The 17,458-nt window shown below is 47.3% G+C and overlaps 1 protein-coding gene across 1 annotated transcript in view; it reads left to right on the forward strand.

The window, feature by feature from the left end:
• The window catches only part of FERMT1 (fermitin family member 1), a 130,810-nt gene that overhangs the window by 40,549 nt on the left and 72,803 nt on the right, over positions 1-17,458 (forward strand). Inside the window, exon 2 of the mRNA XM_033939982.1 lies at positions 2,439-2,611. Within this exon, the coding sequence (XP_033795873.1) occupies positions 2,461-2,611 (151 nt within the window). The 5' untranslated portion in view covers positions 2,439-2,460. The remainder of the gene's footprint in view (positions 1-2,438; positions 2,612-17,458) is intronic.

A 17,458-nucleotide genomic window follows, 5' to 3' on the forward strand; every position in this document is an offset into this window, starting at 1 on the left:
CTTGGTCCCCCTCTTTATTTCTGCCTTTCTTTCTCTCCCCTTGGTCCCCCCTCTTTCTTTCTGCCTTTCTTTCTCTCTCCCCCTGGCCCCCCCTCTTTATTTTTTCCTTTCTTTCTCTCTCCCCCTAGCCTGCACAAAGCCATCGTGCCGATTTCTCCACTTCCACGATTCTTTCCCTACCCTCACCCCCAAGCCAGCAGCCGATTTCTCCCTGCTCCTTCCCCGATGTCCTGATGTCCTGAACTTCATCGGGCAGCAGCAGCATTCACAATTCACTGATGTTGCCCGCTTCAGGCCTTCCTCTCTGTCGGGTCCTGTCTTCATGAAAACTGGAAGTAGGCAGGACCCGGCAGAGAACAAGGCCTGAAGCCGGCAACAGCAGCGAATTGTAAACGCTGCTGCTGCCCGAAGAAGGTAATGGAGCACCGAGGCAGTCCGCTTCTCCCCCCTCCCAGCCGAACCCCCGCTGACCCTCCTATCTCTCCCCCCCGTGAACCTTTCCGACCTTCCCAGCGAGAGCAGCAAACCTCCTTCGCGGCTTTCTCCTCCCTCTGCCGCGTTACTGATGACGTCATCAGTGATGCGGCAGAGGGAGGATAAAGCCGACGCTACTGGAGGGAGGTTTGCTGCTTTCGCTGGGAGGGTCAGAAAGGTTCACTTGGGGGGGGGGAGAGAGATAGGATGGTCAGCGGGGTTTCGGCTGGGAGGGGGGAGAAGCGGTCTGCCTTGGTGCTCCAAGGCCTGGCGCCATTACCTTTTTCGATAATGGCGCCGATGCTGCTTTCGCTGGGAGGGTAGGAGCGCGATAGGGACCGGGCCAGCTGTGCACCCCCCCCTAAGGCGGCACCCGGGATGGACCTCCCCCTCGCCCCCCTTGGTACGCTACTGCCCTGGGGAAACAGCCTGCAACAAGATCGCGCGAGGCCAGAGATCTTTGCCTGCTTCGGCTGTTTCCTCCGCCGCGGTCCCGCCCCTCCTCTGACATCAGAGGAGGGGCAGGACCGTGGCGGAGGAAACAGTCGAAGCAGGCAAAGATCTCTGGCATCGCGATCTTGCTGCAGGCTGTTTCCAGACGCGACACCCGGCGCAGGGGGGGGTAACTGGACCGGACCGGGAGCACCCCCTCAGGGCTTGGTACCCGGGGCGGACCGCCCCCCCCCCCCCGCCCCCCCCTTGGTACGCCACTGGAAATTGCCGATACACGTGCAAGAGGGAAATAAATGCAGGCACTCATTTACAGAACTGCCCTTTTAATATCTGCCAGAAAAGTCCCCTTACAATTCATTTTATATGTGTCAATATAATGAGAGATACTTGGCATTCAGGTTGGAAAAGAAACATCCGAGTCAAAGTGTTCATAATTTGCAAAATGTTTTAGAAAACCTGACTAAACATGAAGTCTTTTGGAAAATACATTTAAGGCTGCAGAATAATATGAATATTTGGCAGTGCGTACAGCAGAAATCGTTTGTTATGCTGAGGAATGCTCAGTAAACAGTTTGTTAAGAATGCTAGCTGCTTGAACGTCCGAAAAACTTGTTTTTGTTTTTCAGGGAAGGGGTAAAACGTGGACCTCACGGACCTGACGGACCTCGCGGATCTAAACCCGCAAGGCCTTAAAAATCTGAGGTCCGTGTCCGTGCCACTTGTAGTTTCTGTCTGTGACAGACCTCGATGAGATTTTAGCGCTGACGGATCCGTCTCAGCATAGGGAGGGAAAAGTATTAGGATCCTTCAGCGCTAAAATCTCATCGAGGTCTGTCAGAGCCAGAGACTAGTGCTGGAGCGGCAGAGCAGGACATAGGTTTGGGACGTGCGTTATGGAAAAGAAGTCTCCAAACGTTGCTGGGTGCTGCCAGGTCTCAGTCTGAGGATCGTAGGCATGAGGCAGAGCCTAGGCTGCTTTCCTTCCTCTGAATTGCTCGATGTACCCCTCTGCTCTGCCTTTCTTGGAGAAGGGGGTAAAACGCGGGCCTCAAGACCTCAGTGAGATTTTAGCGCTGACGGATCCTAATACTTTTCCCTCCCTATGCTGAGACAGATCCGTCAGCGCTAAAATCTCATCGAGGTCTGTCAGAGACAGAAACTACAAGTGGCACGCACACGGACCTCAGATTTTTAAGGCCGTGTGGGTTTAGATCCACGAGGTCCGTCAGGTCCATGAGGTCCGCGTTTTACCCCTTCCCCGTTTTTCATGTGGATGTCTTTATTTTCAGAATGGCCAAAAAAGATAGACGTACTAAGGACCAAAATGTCTACATAAGTCAATCTAAAAAAAAAAAAAAAAAAATAGATGTTTCGCTGTATTAAGAATAGACATTTTCTCTGCTGGATTTCTGTACGTCTTTCCCAAAACATCCAAACTCAGACATCCTATCGAAAATTCCCATCCATATGTATGATATCCCAGTGATTTCTTATGCAATTTTATCTTGCAGGATTTCATTAAATAGTGCCAAGATGAGTTTGCAGAGTGAATATGGATCCACTTCTTGGGAACTCAGTGTTATTGTTGATCACCAGTACGAAGAAGAACAAAAGGAATTTGGCATTCGTGTATCAGGAGATCTCCACATAGGGGGAGTGATGCTCAGATTGGTAGAACAAATTAGTAAGTACAAAGTCCATCTGTTTCATAACAGAAATCTTGGTAGAAATCATAGCAAATGTATAATAAATAAATATGAAGCACTGAACAAGTAATACTCATTTAGGGCTCCTTTTACAAAGGTGCGCTAGCGTTTTTAACACACGCACTGGATTAGCATACGTTAGCCAAAAATCTACCGCCTACTCAAAAGGAGGCGGTAGTAGCTAGCACGCGCGGCAATTTAGCACACGCTATTCCGCGCATTAAGGCCCTAGCGTGGCTTTGTAAAAGGAGCCCTTCGTCTATGAAGCAAAGACCATACTGAGAATTCTGGGCATGAGATATGACATCGCTCTAATCCTATGAAACCAGCATTCCTACATATTAAACACATTTTGTACTTATCTGCAGTTTTTTAGAAGTCATAAGAACATAAGAAATGCCTCCGCTGGGTCAGACCCGAGGTCCATCGCGCCCAGCAGTACGCTCACGCGGCGGCCCAACAGGTCCAGGACCTGTGCAGTAAATTTCTATCTATACCCCTCTATCCCCTTTTCCAGCAGGAATTTGTCCAAACCTTTCTTAAACCCCAGTACTGTACTCTGCCCTATAACTTCCTCTGGAATTGTATTCCAGGTGTCCACCACACGTTGTGTAAAGAAGAACTTCCTAGCATTAGTTTTGAATTTGCCTCCTTTCAACTTTTCCGAATGCCCTCTTGTTTTTTATTTTCTGAAAGTTTGAAGAATCTGTCCCTCTCTACTCTCTCTATGCCTTTCATGATCTTGTAAGTCTCTATCATATCCCTTCTTAATCTTCTCTTTTCTAGGGAAAAGAGTCCCAGTTTTTCCAATCTCTCAGCGTATGAAAGGCTTTCCATCCCCTTAATCAGTCGTGTCGCTCTCCTCTGAACTCTCTCGAGCAATGCTATATCCTTCTTAAGGTACGGTGACCAATACTGGACGCAGTACTCAAGATGTGGACGCACCATTGCCCGATACAGCGGCAGGATAACTTCTTTCGTTCTGGTTGTAATACCTTTCTTGATTATACCTAGCATTCTATTCGCTCTCTTAGCGGCAGCTGCGCTCTGTGCTGTCGGCTTCATTGTCATGTCCACCATCACCCCCAAGTCCCTTTCTTGGGTACTCTCATTCAAAAACATCCCTCCCATCGCATAATTATACCTCGAGTTTTTGCTTCCCACATGCAATACTTTACACTTCCCAACATTGAATTTCATCTGCCATCTCTCTGCCCATTCCCCTAGTTTGTCCAAGTCTCTTTGCAATTCTTCGCAGTCCTCCTTTGTCCGAGCTCTACTAAATAGTTTGGTGTCCGCAAATTTTATTATCTCACACTTCGTCCCTGTTTCTAGATCATTTATGAATATGTTAAAAAGCAGTGGCCCGAGCACCGAGCCCTGCGGAACACCACTCGTGACCTTTCTCCAGTCTGAGTAGTGGCCCTTCACCCCTACCCTCTGTTTCCTACCTTCTAACCAGTTTCTGATCCATCTATGCACGTCTCCGTCCACCCCATGGTTCTTCAGTTTCCGGAGTAGACGTTCATGAGGCACCTTGTCAAAGGCTTTCTGGAAATCTAGGTATATGATGTCTATGGGGTCTCCTCTGTCCATTTGTTTGTTAATTCCTTCGAAGAAGTGCAGTAAGTTAGTCAGGCACGATCTTCCCCTGCAGAAACCATGTTGGCTGGTTTTCAGAAGTTCGTTTCTTTCAAAATGTTCATCGATGTTTTCTTTTATCAGTGCTTCCGCCATTTTCCCCGGAACCGAGGTCAGACTCACCGGTCTGTAGTTTCCCGGGTCCCCTCTTGATCCCTTTTTAAAGATGGGCGTAACGTTGGCTATCTTCCAATCCTCCGGAATCACACCTGTTTTCAGAGATAGGTTGCAAATTTGCTGCAGTAGTTCCGCTATTTCCTCCTTTAGTTCCTTCAGAACCCTTGGATGGATTCCATCCGGACCCGGCGATTTGTCAGTTTTTAGTTTTTCTATCTGCCTGCGCACCTCATCAAGGCTCACTTCCATGGATGTTAACTTTTGTGCTTGATTTCCCTTGAAGATTTGTTCAGGTTCCGGTATGTTGGTTGTGTCTTCGCTTGTAAATACCGATGAAAAGAACATGTTGGGCATGATAAAGAAAGGAATCTCGAGTAGATCGGAGAAAGTTATAATGCCGCTTTATAGGGCAATGGTCAGACCCCACTTGGAATACTGCGTCCAACATTGGTCTCCCTACCTAAAGAAGGATATAAAACTGCTGGAGAGGGTGCAGAGACGAGCAACTAAACTAGTGAAGGGTATGGAGAAACTGGAATATGAGGATCGACTTAAAACACTGGGATTGTTCTCCCTTGAGAAAAGGAGACTGCGTGGGGATATGATCGAGACCTTCAAAATACTGAAAGGAATTGACAAAATAGAGCAGAGAAGATTATTTACAATGTCCAATTTGACACGGACAAGAGGACATGAAATGAAGCTAAGGGGGGGCAAGTTCAGGACTAATGTCAGGAAGTTCTGCTTCACACAGAGAGTGGTTGACATCTGGAATACTCTCCCAGGGGAGATTATTGCGGAATCGACAGTCCTAGGTTTCAAAAGCAAACTAGATGCATATCTCCTTGAGATAGGCATATAAAGATATGGTTGGCTATAAAATAAGCCAGGTGAATACCTAGCAGGGCCTCCGCGTGTGCGGATCGCCGGACTTGATGGACCGAAGGTCTGATCCGGAGATGGCGCTTCTTATGTTCTTATGTTCTTATGACCTCTTTCTCTTCCTTCACCGCTCCCTTCCGGTCTCCGTCGTCCAGTGGTCCCATCTCCTCCCTAGCCGGCTGTTTCCCTTTAATATATCTAAAGAACGGCTTGAAATTTCGTGCTTCCCTGGCTAGCCTCTCTTCATACTCTTTTTTGGCTTTTCGAACCACACGGTGACATTCTTTTTGATAATATACCCATCAGCACGGAACCTACAGTTAAAATTCTTGGAGTGCTTTTCGATAATAACTTATCCTATCATGAACACATTTCTTCTATCGTTAAACATTGTTTCTATAAACTTCGACAGATAAGATCAATCTCCAAATTTCTCTATCCTTCCTCTTTAAAGATTTTAATCCATTCATTCATCATAACTAAAATCGACTACTGTAATGCCCTTTTTTTAAATATCAGCCAAAAAGAAAAAAGAAGACTGCAAATCATCCAGAACACGGCCATAAAGTTAATCTACAATGCAAAAAAATTCGATCACGTTTCCCCATTATTAATTGACGCGCATTGGTTACCAGTTAACCATAGGATCCTCTACAAACTGATGTTCCTAATTTTTAAGTCCCTCACATACAGCGAACCACAATTTATTTTAAAATCACTTATCCCATACAAACCCCAAAGATCTTTGCGCTCATCTAATCAAAATTTATTAACTGTGCCATCGTTAAAAATCATTGGAACAAGAAGAGCTGAGATGTTTACTGTTGCAGGTCCACAATGGTGGAATTCCCTTCCCCATTACATCAGAATAGAAAGTGATATCCTAATATTTAAAAAGCTTTTAAAATCTTATTTATTTAGGGACGCCTTCGATTTATAACTTAACTTAAGGACGCCTTTAATCAATTTTTATGCAAGAAAAGCTTTAAAATTTTACCCTACCTTTCGTTCTTTCCTGGTTTTTTGTTTTTTTTTTCTTCTTCCCCATTGTAACTTTACCCTCCTTCCCTATCTTTCATGTGAGTCATAATTGATTTTATTGTAATTAGGTTAAAGTTTCTATATTATATTATTATGTACATCGCCTAGAATTTCGAAATAGGCGATTCATCAAATGTGAAATAAAACTTGAGAAACTTGATACTTTCTGTGATCTTTCCAGTTTCCCTCAGATTTGTCCTTCTTCCATTTTCTGAATGAGTTTTTCTTATTGCCTATCGCTTCCTTCACTATTTTAGTTATCCACGCCGGGTCTTTTGTTCGACTCTTGTTGCACCCTTTTCTGAATTTGGGGATATACAGATTTTGCGCCTCGCTCACTGTATTCTTGAAAAAGGACCAGGCATGTTCTACCGTATGCCATTTTTTGGAAGTGTTCCTAAGTTTCTTCTTTACCATTCCTCTCATTGCTTCGTAGTTTCCCTTCCTGAAGTTAAAAGTTGTCGCTATGGTTCTCTTTCCTTTCAGTATTCCTATTTCCACCTTGAACTTGATCATATTATGATCGCTGTTTCCCAACGGTCCCACTACTTCCACTTCCTTTGCAGGTCCCCTTAGCCCATTTAGGATTAGATCCAGAGTGGCATTTCCTCTCGTCGGTTCTCTAACAAGCTGCTCCATGAAGCAATCTTGTACAGCCTCCAGAAAGTCTGCCTCCCTAGCGCATCTTGAGCTTCCAAGACTCCAGTCTATCCCAGGGTAGTTGAAGTCTCCCATAATAACTGTGTTACCGCTTTTGCATTCTCGCTTCATCTCGGCTTCCATTTCTTCATCGATTTCTCCGGTTTGTCCGGGTGGACGATAGTATAGACCTATCTTTATTTCAGGCCCTTTCCTTCCTGGTATTTTAACCCATAGCGATTCTAGCTTGTTGGCCGTCTCTGCTGTGTCCATTCTTGTCGATTGTATGCTTTCTTTTATGTATAGTGCTATTCCACCGCCTTTCTGTCCTAATCTGTCTTGGCGATAGAGTTTGTACCCCGGCAGTGCTGTATCCCATCTGCTTTCCTCATTCCACCATGTTTCAGAGATTCCAATGATGTCTATGTTCTCTGCAATGGCCATGGCTTCTAATTCTCCCATTTTGTTTCTTAGGCTCCTTGCATTAGTATATATGCAATTTAGCTCCTGGAATTTTGTTGCCTTCATTTCCTTTCCCTGTGCTTCGGTCATTAGATTCTTCTCTTTGGTTATGATCTTTCTAATCTCCTCTCCTTTGTTAGTCGACTCCTGTAATTTGTCACTTGTTTCATCCCAGCCTTTTTTCTCCTTAGTATCTTCACAAGATACCTTTTTCCGAATCATCGACGCTTGGTCGACTGTCGGCTTTCCCCTTCTTGTTAGTTTAAAGCATGTTCTATTCCTCTCTTGATGTTGTTTGCTAGAAGTCTAGTTCCCGCTGCGCTCAGGTGCAGTCCATCTCTCCTGTAGAGCTTGCTCTTGCCCCAGAACGTCGTCCAGTTCCTCACGAAGTGGAATCCTTCTTCCTCACACCATCTCCTCATCCATGCATTTATTGATTGTAGTTCCTCTTGCCTTTTCACATCTGCCCTCGGCACCGGTAGGATCTCTGAGAACGCTATCTTCTGGGTCCTCATCTTCAGCTTCCTTCCCAGAATCTTGAACTGTTCTATCAGTGTGTTTCTTCTGTAGTCCCTCCTGCTGACATCGTTCGTCCCGATGTGGATCATTACTGTAGTCTCTTCCGTCTCCGCTCCTTCCAGGATCTTTCCAATTTTGTCCACGATGTCCTTGGCTCTCGCTCCCGGGAGGCAGGTCACCAGTCGGTCCTCTCTCCCTCCTGCTATGTGGCTGTCCACATGCCTCAGGATCGAGTCCCCCACTAGGATCGCTGACTTTCCCTTCTTCAATGTTCACTTCGGTCTCAGGTCGATGTCCTCGGTATGCTTCTCTCTTTCTTCTTCTGGGCATCGACTGGTCAATTTCTCGCCGGCGGTGTCTTCTTTGTGGTCTTCTGTTTCTTGCTCTCCCTTCGATGTTGGTGTAACTTCTTCTTTCATCTGAAGTTCGTTCTCTTCCACCCTCTTTCTGTATGCCTCCTCAATGAATTTCTCGAGTTCCCTGACTTCCTCCTCGATGTGCCTTTCGCTCATGAAGTCTTCAGTTGTCCTGATTGGGTCCCCCGTGGTGTAAAGTCCTTCTAGCTCCTGTATCTTGTCCTCTAGTCGCTTGACTTCCTTCTTCAAGCTTTCCAGCTCCTGACACCGACCGCATACATACGACTGTCTCCCCGAGGGGAGGTAGTCATACATATGACAGTCGGTGCAGAACACTGGAAAGCTCATCTTCTGGTTTCCCTCTACTTTCATAGTCGTTCCTACTTTAATATAACACTTAAGACTACGTGTTCCTTGTGTGCCTGCTTCCTTCTGAGCCTTCTTCTTGTGTGTGTTGCCTTCGCTCTACCTTACTATACTTTGTTTGTGCGTTTGTTCCTTGTGAGCCTGCTTCTTTCTGCACCTGCTTCTTGCCTTACTGCCTACTTCTTGTGTGTGCTGTGTTTGTTCTACCTTACCTTACTGTTGCTTGTGTGTGTTCGTTCCTTCTGCGCCTGCTTCTTCTGTACCCTTCAGTCTTTCCCTGGTGCTCCTGGGTGTAGTAACTTGGCCCTTCTTGAGGCCCTTCGCAAAGGCGCTCTCGCTAAGGCGAGCGCCTTTGCCGGGCGCCGAACGGCTGGGCGCCGCTGGCTCCTCCCCTTTAAGGGGGAGTCCGGCGCTGCCTGTGACGCATGGGGGGGGCGGAGCGAACTCTCGCCGCTACCCCGAGCCTGCTGTCCTCCTAACTACTTCCTTCGGTGCTCGGCACCGACGCTGCCTGCCTCCTCTCAGAGCAGTGAACAACCGCTTCCTGCTCCCCTTCTCAACTCTCTCTTCGGCACCGCGTGTACCGCGCTGGCTCCTCCCCTTTAAGGGGGAGTCCGACGCTGCCTGTGACGCGTGGGGGGGGGGCGGAGCGAACTCTCGCCGCTACCCCGAGCCTGCTGTCCTCCTAACTACTTCCGACGCTGCCTGCCTCCTCTCAGAGCAGTGAACAACCGCTTCCTGCTCCCCTTCTCAACTCTCTCTTCGGTCCTTTGCTTCAGAGATAAATGTCCCTGTTGTGTAGCCATCAGACATTCCATTTTAAAAATATGATAAAGAGATTCCCACCAGAAAGTGTACGTTAACTGATCCCAGTTTTTCCAATTCCTCAAGATAAGTTGTATGGCAACCCCTGTCATTATAAAAAGAAGTTTGTTGTTACAAGAAGATATTTGGCTTTTAGCCCTCGTTAACGTACCAAATAGGATGGTATCGTATGTCAATGCCACTGGATTTTCCAATATTTTTTTCACTTGATCCCAGATGGATCTCCAAAATTTAAGTATCAAGGGACAATAGTACAACAAATGATCCAATGTCCCTACTTTGAGATGACCTCTTATTGTAAACCGCCTTCAACTATTATGGCTTTGGCGGTATATAAGAATAAAGTTATTATTATTATAAAAGGGATGGAACTCCTCTCGTATGAGGAAAGACTAAATCTAATCTAATCTTCTATTTGTCACACATACCTATTCAGGCTCTAGGCGACATTCAGAGAGGGGTTGAAATGCCAAAATGCCAAAAATAAAAGTCCATCTGCTAAAAACATTCATATCCTGATTTTGGAAAGTCAGAAATTGGACATTTCACACTGCAGTTCATCCAGATCGTAAAAGGGTGTGTTGGGTAGGACGAAGGAGGTCCCAAAAGTAGGACGGCCAACAGGGATTTTCAAATGGGAAGAAACACCTATGTCTGAAAAGAAAGATGTTTTTATCTAGACCTGTTTCAGTCACGTCCAAGCTACAAAAGTTTGCTCTAATTGAGCAGCTGACCACTGGCTGGATTAAGACATGACCCCTCCTTAATCCCCCAGTGGTTGTTGTCCCCTTCCCTCTCTCCTGAAAGTAAAACTGGAAATGAAAACCAAGCTGTATGTCAGCTGCAGGAATAGATATTATACAAAGCAGTAACTAGATCATAAGAGTAACATTGGTTATCCCAGGACAAGCAGGCAGCATATTCTTGACTGATGGGTGACGGCACCGACGGAGCCCCGGTACGGACAATTTTAGAGTGATTGCACTCTAAGAACTTGGAAAGTTATAGCAGGCCGCACCACGCAAGCGCGAGTGCCTTCCTGCCCGACGGAGGCGCGCGGTCCCCAGTTTTTTAGTTTCCGCGGAGCTAAGAAGTCGCACTTTTCAACGGCTGTTGAAAATATTTTTTTCTGTCGCCTTCCCGCTCGTGTAATCTTTTTGGAAATTATATTTCCTTTTTTTCTTTTATTATTTTCTTTCAAAAAAAAAAACAAAAAACAGTTTTTTTCTTTTTTCTTCATTTCGTCTGTTTTGCCCCGACGGGGCCTGCTGCCACCATCGAGGCCTCGGCCTTCAATTTGGCAGAAGCCGTTTTTCCTTTCATGCCCCCCCAGCCAGGTTTTAAAAAGTGCCAGCGGTGTGCACGGCCTATCTCTCTTACGGACCCGCACAATTGGTGCTTACAGTGCCTGGGTCCAGAGCATCAGGCTTCTACCTGCACCCGCTGTGCCACTTTGAAAAAACGTACATTAAAAAACCGACAAATCCAACAACGTTTGCTTTTCGGTGCCGATATGTCTGACCCTGCGGCATCGACACCGGCATCGGCACCACTTCAGTCAGCACCCACTTCATCGACGCCGCACGACACCGCGCCGGCGTCGCAACACTCAGGTAAGCCGGCTAAGAAGCCATCTCCGCTGGAGCGTCCTCCGGTCTCGATGGCAGCGAGCCCAGTCCTGCCGACCACGAGGCGCCCGCGGAAGCGCTCCGCCCCTATTGAGGTGAGTCCCTCGACCTCGGGCTCCTCATCCTCGGGGCGTCGAGCGGCACCGCAGGTACCGCAGAAGAAAAAGGCGGTACCGGTGCCCTCTCTGGACGAGCGCATTGCAGCCGTCCTGCAGGTGCAGCTCAAGGAGCAGTTGCAACAGCTCCTTCCTGCTCTCCTGGCACTGAGCCTTCCAGTCCCGGTCTGGTCTGAGCCCCCGGTACCGACAGTGAAGCAACCTCTTTTGTCCATGTCCACTTTGTCAGTACCGGTCCACTCCGCTTCTTCGGCCTCGATGCCAATCCTCGCACCGGAACCGAGAGCTCATCACCAGGCTGTTCAGACTGCGGCACCGATACAGCCTGTAACATCTCCCGGTACCGTGTCTATGAGGTCGGGTAAGTCGGCACGCAAAACCCGACACCTGGAACCCTCCACTCCGGAGTCTCGAGACCGTAGCTCCCATATTAGGGACCCTGATCTGTGGGGGGACTCCGAAGAGCCTTTTCTTTCTGAGGGTGAGTGTTCCTCGGATGAGGATGATCCTGCTGCTCCTGATCCATCCTCCAAACAGGATTCTACATCTTTCACTTCCTTCCTGAAAGATATGTGTGAATCTCTGTCTATTCCTTTGGAGGCTGAGTCTAAAAAATCCAAAGCCTTCCTTGATGCACTGGATTTTGACCAGCCTCCAAAGGAATTTCTCAAACTTCCCCTCCATGACATCTTGAGGGAAACTTTTTATAAGAATCTGGAGACTCCTTTAACCATCCCTGGAGCCCCTCGTAAATTAGATTCTTTATACAAAGTGATTCCTATCCCTGGATTTGATAATCCGTAGCTTCCGCATGAATCTCTTCTTGTGGAATCTACGCTTAAGAAGTCTACAGGAGCTAGTGTATACGCTTCTGTCCCTCCTGGCAGGGAAGGTAAAGCCATGGACAAGTTTGGTAAAAGATTATACCAGAATGCCATGCTAGATAACAGATCTGGTAATTATGCTTTCCATTTTTCTTTTTATCTCAAGCATCTTCTTACCACCATGGCTTCTTTTGAAAAGTACCTTCCTGAACGAAAACGACCAGCTTTTCACCACTGCTCGTCTTCTCTCTTCCAGCTCCGTAAGTTTCTGGATCGATCAATTTATGACACATTTGAACTTACCACCAGAGCGACGGCCATGTCTGTGGCTATGCGTCGCCTTGCTTGGCTCAGGGTGTCGGAGCTTGATGTCAACCATCAAGATCGGTTGGCTAATGCTCCATGCCTGGTGGATGAACTTTTGGGGGAATCCATGGACTCTACCACCCAAAAGCTGTCCGCCCATGAAACGAGATGGGATACTCTGCTGAAAACCAAAAAGAAGGCTCCACCGGCGCGGCCTTTCAGACAACAGTCGGCCTATCAACGCCGTTATGTGGCTCGTCCCTTGCCATCAGCTGCCCAACAACCTAGGCGTCAACGTCAGCAACAACGGCAGGCTCCTAGGCCACCGCAGCAGCAACCTGTGAAACCTCCTCCACAGCAAAAATCCACACAGCCCTTTTGACTTAGTTCTCCAGGGCATAGCCAGCTTCCTACCATCTGCCCACCTACCTCAACCTATAGGTGGCCGACTTTCTTTTTTCCTCAGCCGTTGGGAAATCATCACCTCAGATCAATGGGTCCTCAACATCATCCGCCACGGCTACTCTCTCAATTTTCAGACACTTCCTGCCCAAAGTCTGCCAAGAGAGTCTGCTTTGAACACTCCTCAGTCTTCCCTCCTTCTTCAGGAGGTTCAATCCCTCCTCCTTCTGAACGCCATAGAGGAAGTTCCTCTAGATCAGAAGGGACAGGGATTCTACTCCCGTTACTTTCTAGTCCCCAAAAACACAGGAGATCTCAGACCCATTCTAGATCTTCGCGATCTCAACAAATGCTTGGTCAAAGAAAAATTCAGGATGCTTTCTCTGGCCACTCTTTACCCTCTTCTCAATCAGGGCAACTGGCTATGCTCCCTCGATCTCAAAGAGGCATACACTCACATACCGGTCAATCTGGCCTCCAGACAGTACCTCCGCTTCATGATCAATCATTGTCATTACCAATACAAGGTGCTGCCCTTCGGTCTTGCCTCCTCTCCAAGAGTGTTCACCAAATGTCTGATTGTGGTGGCTGCCTTTCTACGCTCTCACCACCTTCAAGTCTTTCCTTATCTGGACGATTGGTTAATCAAGGCCAATTCATCTCAGACAGTACTCCTGGCCACCAACCAAACCATCCTGTTTCTACAACTTCTGGGGTTCGAGATCAACCTACCCAAATCTCATCTCATCCCCACTCAGAGACTTCAATTCATTGGAGCGGTGCTGGACACAGTCCTCATGAGAGCATTCCTGCCGTCCAACCGTCTTCAAACTCTTCAATCTCTATGTCAGCAGGTACTTCCACAATGTTCCATCTCTGCCAAGCAAATGATGATACTCTTGGGTCACATGGCATCCACAGTTCATGTCACACCCTTCGCACGTCTTCACCTGCGTACTCCTCAATGGACCCTAGCTACCCAGTGGTCCCAAGCGACGGATCCTTGCTCACGACACATATCTGTGACATCATCTCTTCGTCAGTCTCTACAATGGTGGTTGATATCCTCCAATCTCTCCAGAGGTCTTCTGTTCCATCTACCTCCTCATCAACTTGTCATCACCACCGACGCCTCCCCTTATGCCTGGGGAGCTCATCTGAACGAATTCCAAACTCAAGGACTTTGGACGGCCCAGGAAATGAAACATCACATCAATTTCCTGGAACTCAGAGCGATGTTTTATGCCCTCAAGGCCTTTCAACATCTTCTCTTTCCTCAGGTCCTCCTGCTGTGCACAGACAATCAGGTTGCGATGTACTACATCAACAAGCAGGGTGGGACAGGTTCTCGCATCTTGTGCCAGGAAGCCCAGAAGATTTGGGCTTGGGCCACAGATCACCAACTATTCCTGAAAGCTATCTACATTCAGGGAGAACATAATTCTTTAGCGGACAAGCTCAGCAGAATTCTCCAGCCTCACGAGTGGACACTCGATCCTTTAACTCTACAGTCCATCTTCGCTCAGTGGGGCACTCCTCAGATAGACCTCTTTGCAGCTCCTCACAATCACCAGCTGCCCCTATTCTGCTCCAGACTCTACTCTCCTCACCGTCTGGCAGCGGATGCATTTCTCCTCGATTGGTCCAATCTGTTCCTGTACGCTTTCCCTCCTCTGCCTCTCATGTTAAGAACCTTGTTCAAGCTCAAGAGGGACTGAGCCACCATGATTCTGATTGCTCCACGGTGGCCCAGGCAACATTGGTTCTCCCTTCTACTTCAACTCAGTTCCAGGGAGTCTTTTCTTCTTCCACTGTTTCCTTCTCTGCTTACGCAACATCAGGAGACCCTTCTGCATCCCAACCTTCAGTCTCTGCACCTGACAGCTTGGTTTCTCTCGGGCTGACTTCTCATGATACTCTTTTGTCTCAGCCCGTTCGTTCCATTCTGGATGCCTCCAGGAAACCGGCCACTCTGCAATGTTACCATCAGAAGTGGACACGGTTTTCTTCCTGGTGTCTTCTTCATCATCATGATCCCACTTCCCTTGCAGTGGAGACTTTGTTGGATTATCTTCTTTCTTTGTCTGACTCTGGCCTCAAATCTACTTCCATCAGAGTCCACCTCAGTGCTATTGCTGCTTTTCATGAGCCAGTTCATGGAAAACTTCTCTTGGCTCATCCCTTGGTGTCCAGATTCATGCAGGGTCTTTTTAATGTGAAACCACCTCTCAAAGCCCCTCCTGTAATCTGGGATCTCAATGTGGTTCTTTCCGCCTTAATGAAGCCTCCATTTGAACCTTTGGCTACCGCTCCTTTCAAGTTTCTCACTTGGAAGGTACTTTTCCTTATTGCTCTTACCTCTGCCAGGAGGGTCAGTGAGCTACATGCACTAGTTGCAGATCCACCTTTTACGGTCTTTCATCATGACAAGGTGGTTCTGCGTACACATCCAAAGTTTCTCCCTAAGGTTGTCTCTGAATTCCATCTCAACCAATCCATTGTTCTGCCTGTCTTCTTTCTGAAACCTCACTCTCATTCTGGAGAACAGGCTCTACATACTTTGGACTGTAAGAGGGCTCTAGCTTACTATTTAGAGCGTACTAAGCCCCACAGATCAGCTCCCCAACTCTTTCTGTCCTTTGATCCGAATAAATTGGGACGTCCTGTTTCTAAACGTACGTTGTCTAATTGGCTGGCAGCGTGTATTTCTTTCTGTTATGCTCAGACCGGACTGACACTGGAAGGTTCTGTCACGACCCATAGAGTTCGAGCTATGGCAGCATCTGTAGCTTTCCTCCTCTCCACGCCTATTGAGGAAATCTGCAAGGCTGCTACTTGGTCCTCAGTTCATACTTTTACATCTCATTATTGTCTGGATGCTTTCTCCAGACGGGATGGACACTTCGGCCAATCTGTTTTACAAAATTTGTTTTCCTAATGGCCAACCTTCCCACCATCCCTCTTTTTGTTAGCTTGGAGGTCACCCATCAGTCAAGAATATGCTGCCTGCTTGTCCTGGGATAAAGCACAGTTACTTACCGTAACAGGTGTTATCCAGGGACAGCAGGCAGATATTCTTGCGTACCACCCACCTCCCCGGGTTGGCTTCTTAGCTGGCTTATCCTAACTGGGGACCGCGCGCCTCCGTCGGGCGGGAAGGCACTCGCGCGTGCGCGGTGCGGCTTGCTAGAACTTTCCAAGTTCTTAGAGTGCAATCACTCTAAAATTGTCCGTACCGGGGCTCCGTCGGTGCCATCACCCATCAGTCAAGAATATCTGCCTCCTGTCCCTGGATAACACCTGTTATGGTAAGTAACTGTGCTTTATTGCAGTGGATTGTGCACCTAGCGACCTGGGTTCAAGTCCTGCTTAAACTTTTTTTTTTTTTTATTGTTATAATTTTGAGGCTTTCAGAAACAGAAAAATGCCTATTGCACCTAAATATATGTCACCTGCAAGCTTAAAGGCTATTGAAGTAGTGTACATTAGGTACAGTAGCTATATTTCAGGTTCTGGAGGGATTACATTAAAAAAAAAAGAACATAAGAATTGCCGCTGCTGGGTCAGACCATTGGTCCATCGTGCCCAGCAGTCTGCTCATGCAGTGGCCCTTAGGTCAAACACTAGTGCCCTATTTGAGTCTAGCCTGACTTGCGTATGTTCTGTTCCAGTAGGAACTTATCCAACCTTGTCTTGAATCCCTGAAGGGTTCTTTCCCCTATAACAGCCTCCGGAAGAGCGTTCCAGATTTCTTCCTTTCTAGGTGAAGAAAAACTTCAGCGAGTGCCCTCTCGTTCTCTTTACCTCGTTCTCTCTTTCTCTACTAAGTCTATTCCCTTCAATATCTTGAATGTCTCAATCATGTCTCCTCTCAGTCTCCTCTTTTCAAGGGAGAAGAGGCCCATTTTCTCTAGCCTCTCATTGTACAGCAACTCCCCTAGTCCCTTCACCATTTTTGTCGCTCTTCTCTGGACCCTTTCAAGTAGTACTATGTCCTTTTTCATGTACGGCGACCAGTGTTGGACGCAGTATTTCAGGTGGGAGTGTACCATGGCCCGGTATAATGGCATGATAACCTTTTCAGATCTATTTGTGATCCTCTTCTTAATCATTCCTAGCATTCTGTTTGCCCTTTTCGCCACCGCCACGCATTGCGTGGACGGTTTCATTGACTTGTCTACAAGTACTCCCAAGTCTTTCCTGGGGGCTCTCTTCAAGTATAGCACCGGCCATCCTGTATTCGTGCGTATGATTTTTGTTACCGACATGCATCACCTTGCACTTATCCACGTTGAACCTCATTTGACATTTTGCTGCCCATTCCTCGACCGTATTTATGTCTCTTTGTAGGTCTTCACAATCCTTCTGTGTCCTCACTACTCTGAATAACTTTGTATCGTCCGCAAATTTAATCACCTCACTCGTCGTGCCAATTTCTAGGTCGTCTATAAATATATTAAAGTGCACAGGCCCGAGCACCAAACCCTGCGGCACTCCACTCGTGACCCTTTTCCAGTCTGAGTATTGTCCATTCACCCCCACACTCTGTTTCCTATCCACCAACCAGTTTTTAATCCATGTGAGTATATCACCCTCGATTCCATGGTTCACAATTTTTCAAAATAGGCATTCATGCAGAACCTTGTCGAACGCCTTCTGAAAATCTAGATATACGATGTCGACCGTGTCACCCTTGTCTAT

Source organism: Geotrypetes seraphini, chromosome 3, assembly GCF_902459505.1.
Source record: "Geotrypetes seraphini chromosome 3, aGeoSer1.1, whole genome shotgun sequence".
NCBI classification, from domain to species: Eukaryota; Metazoa; Chordata; class Amphibia; order Gymnophiona; family Dermophiidae; genus Geotrypetes; species Geotrypetes seraphini.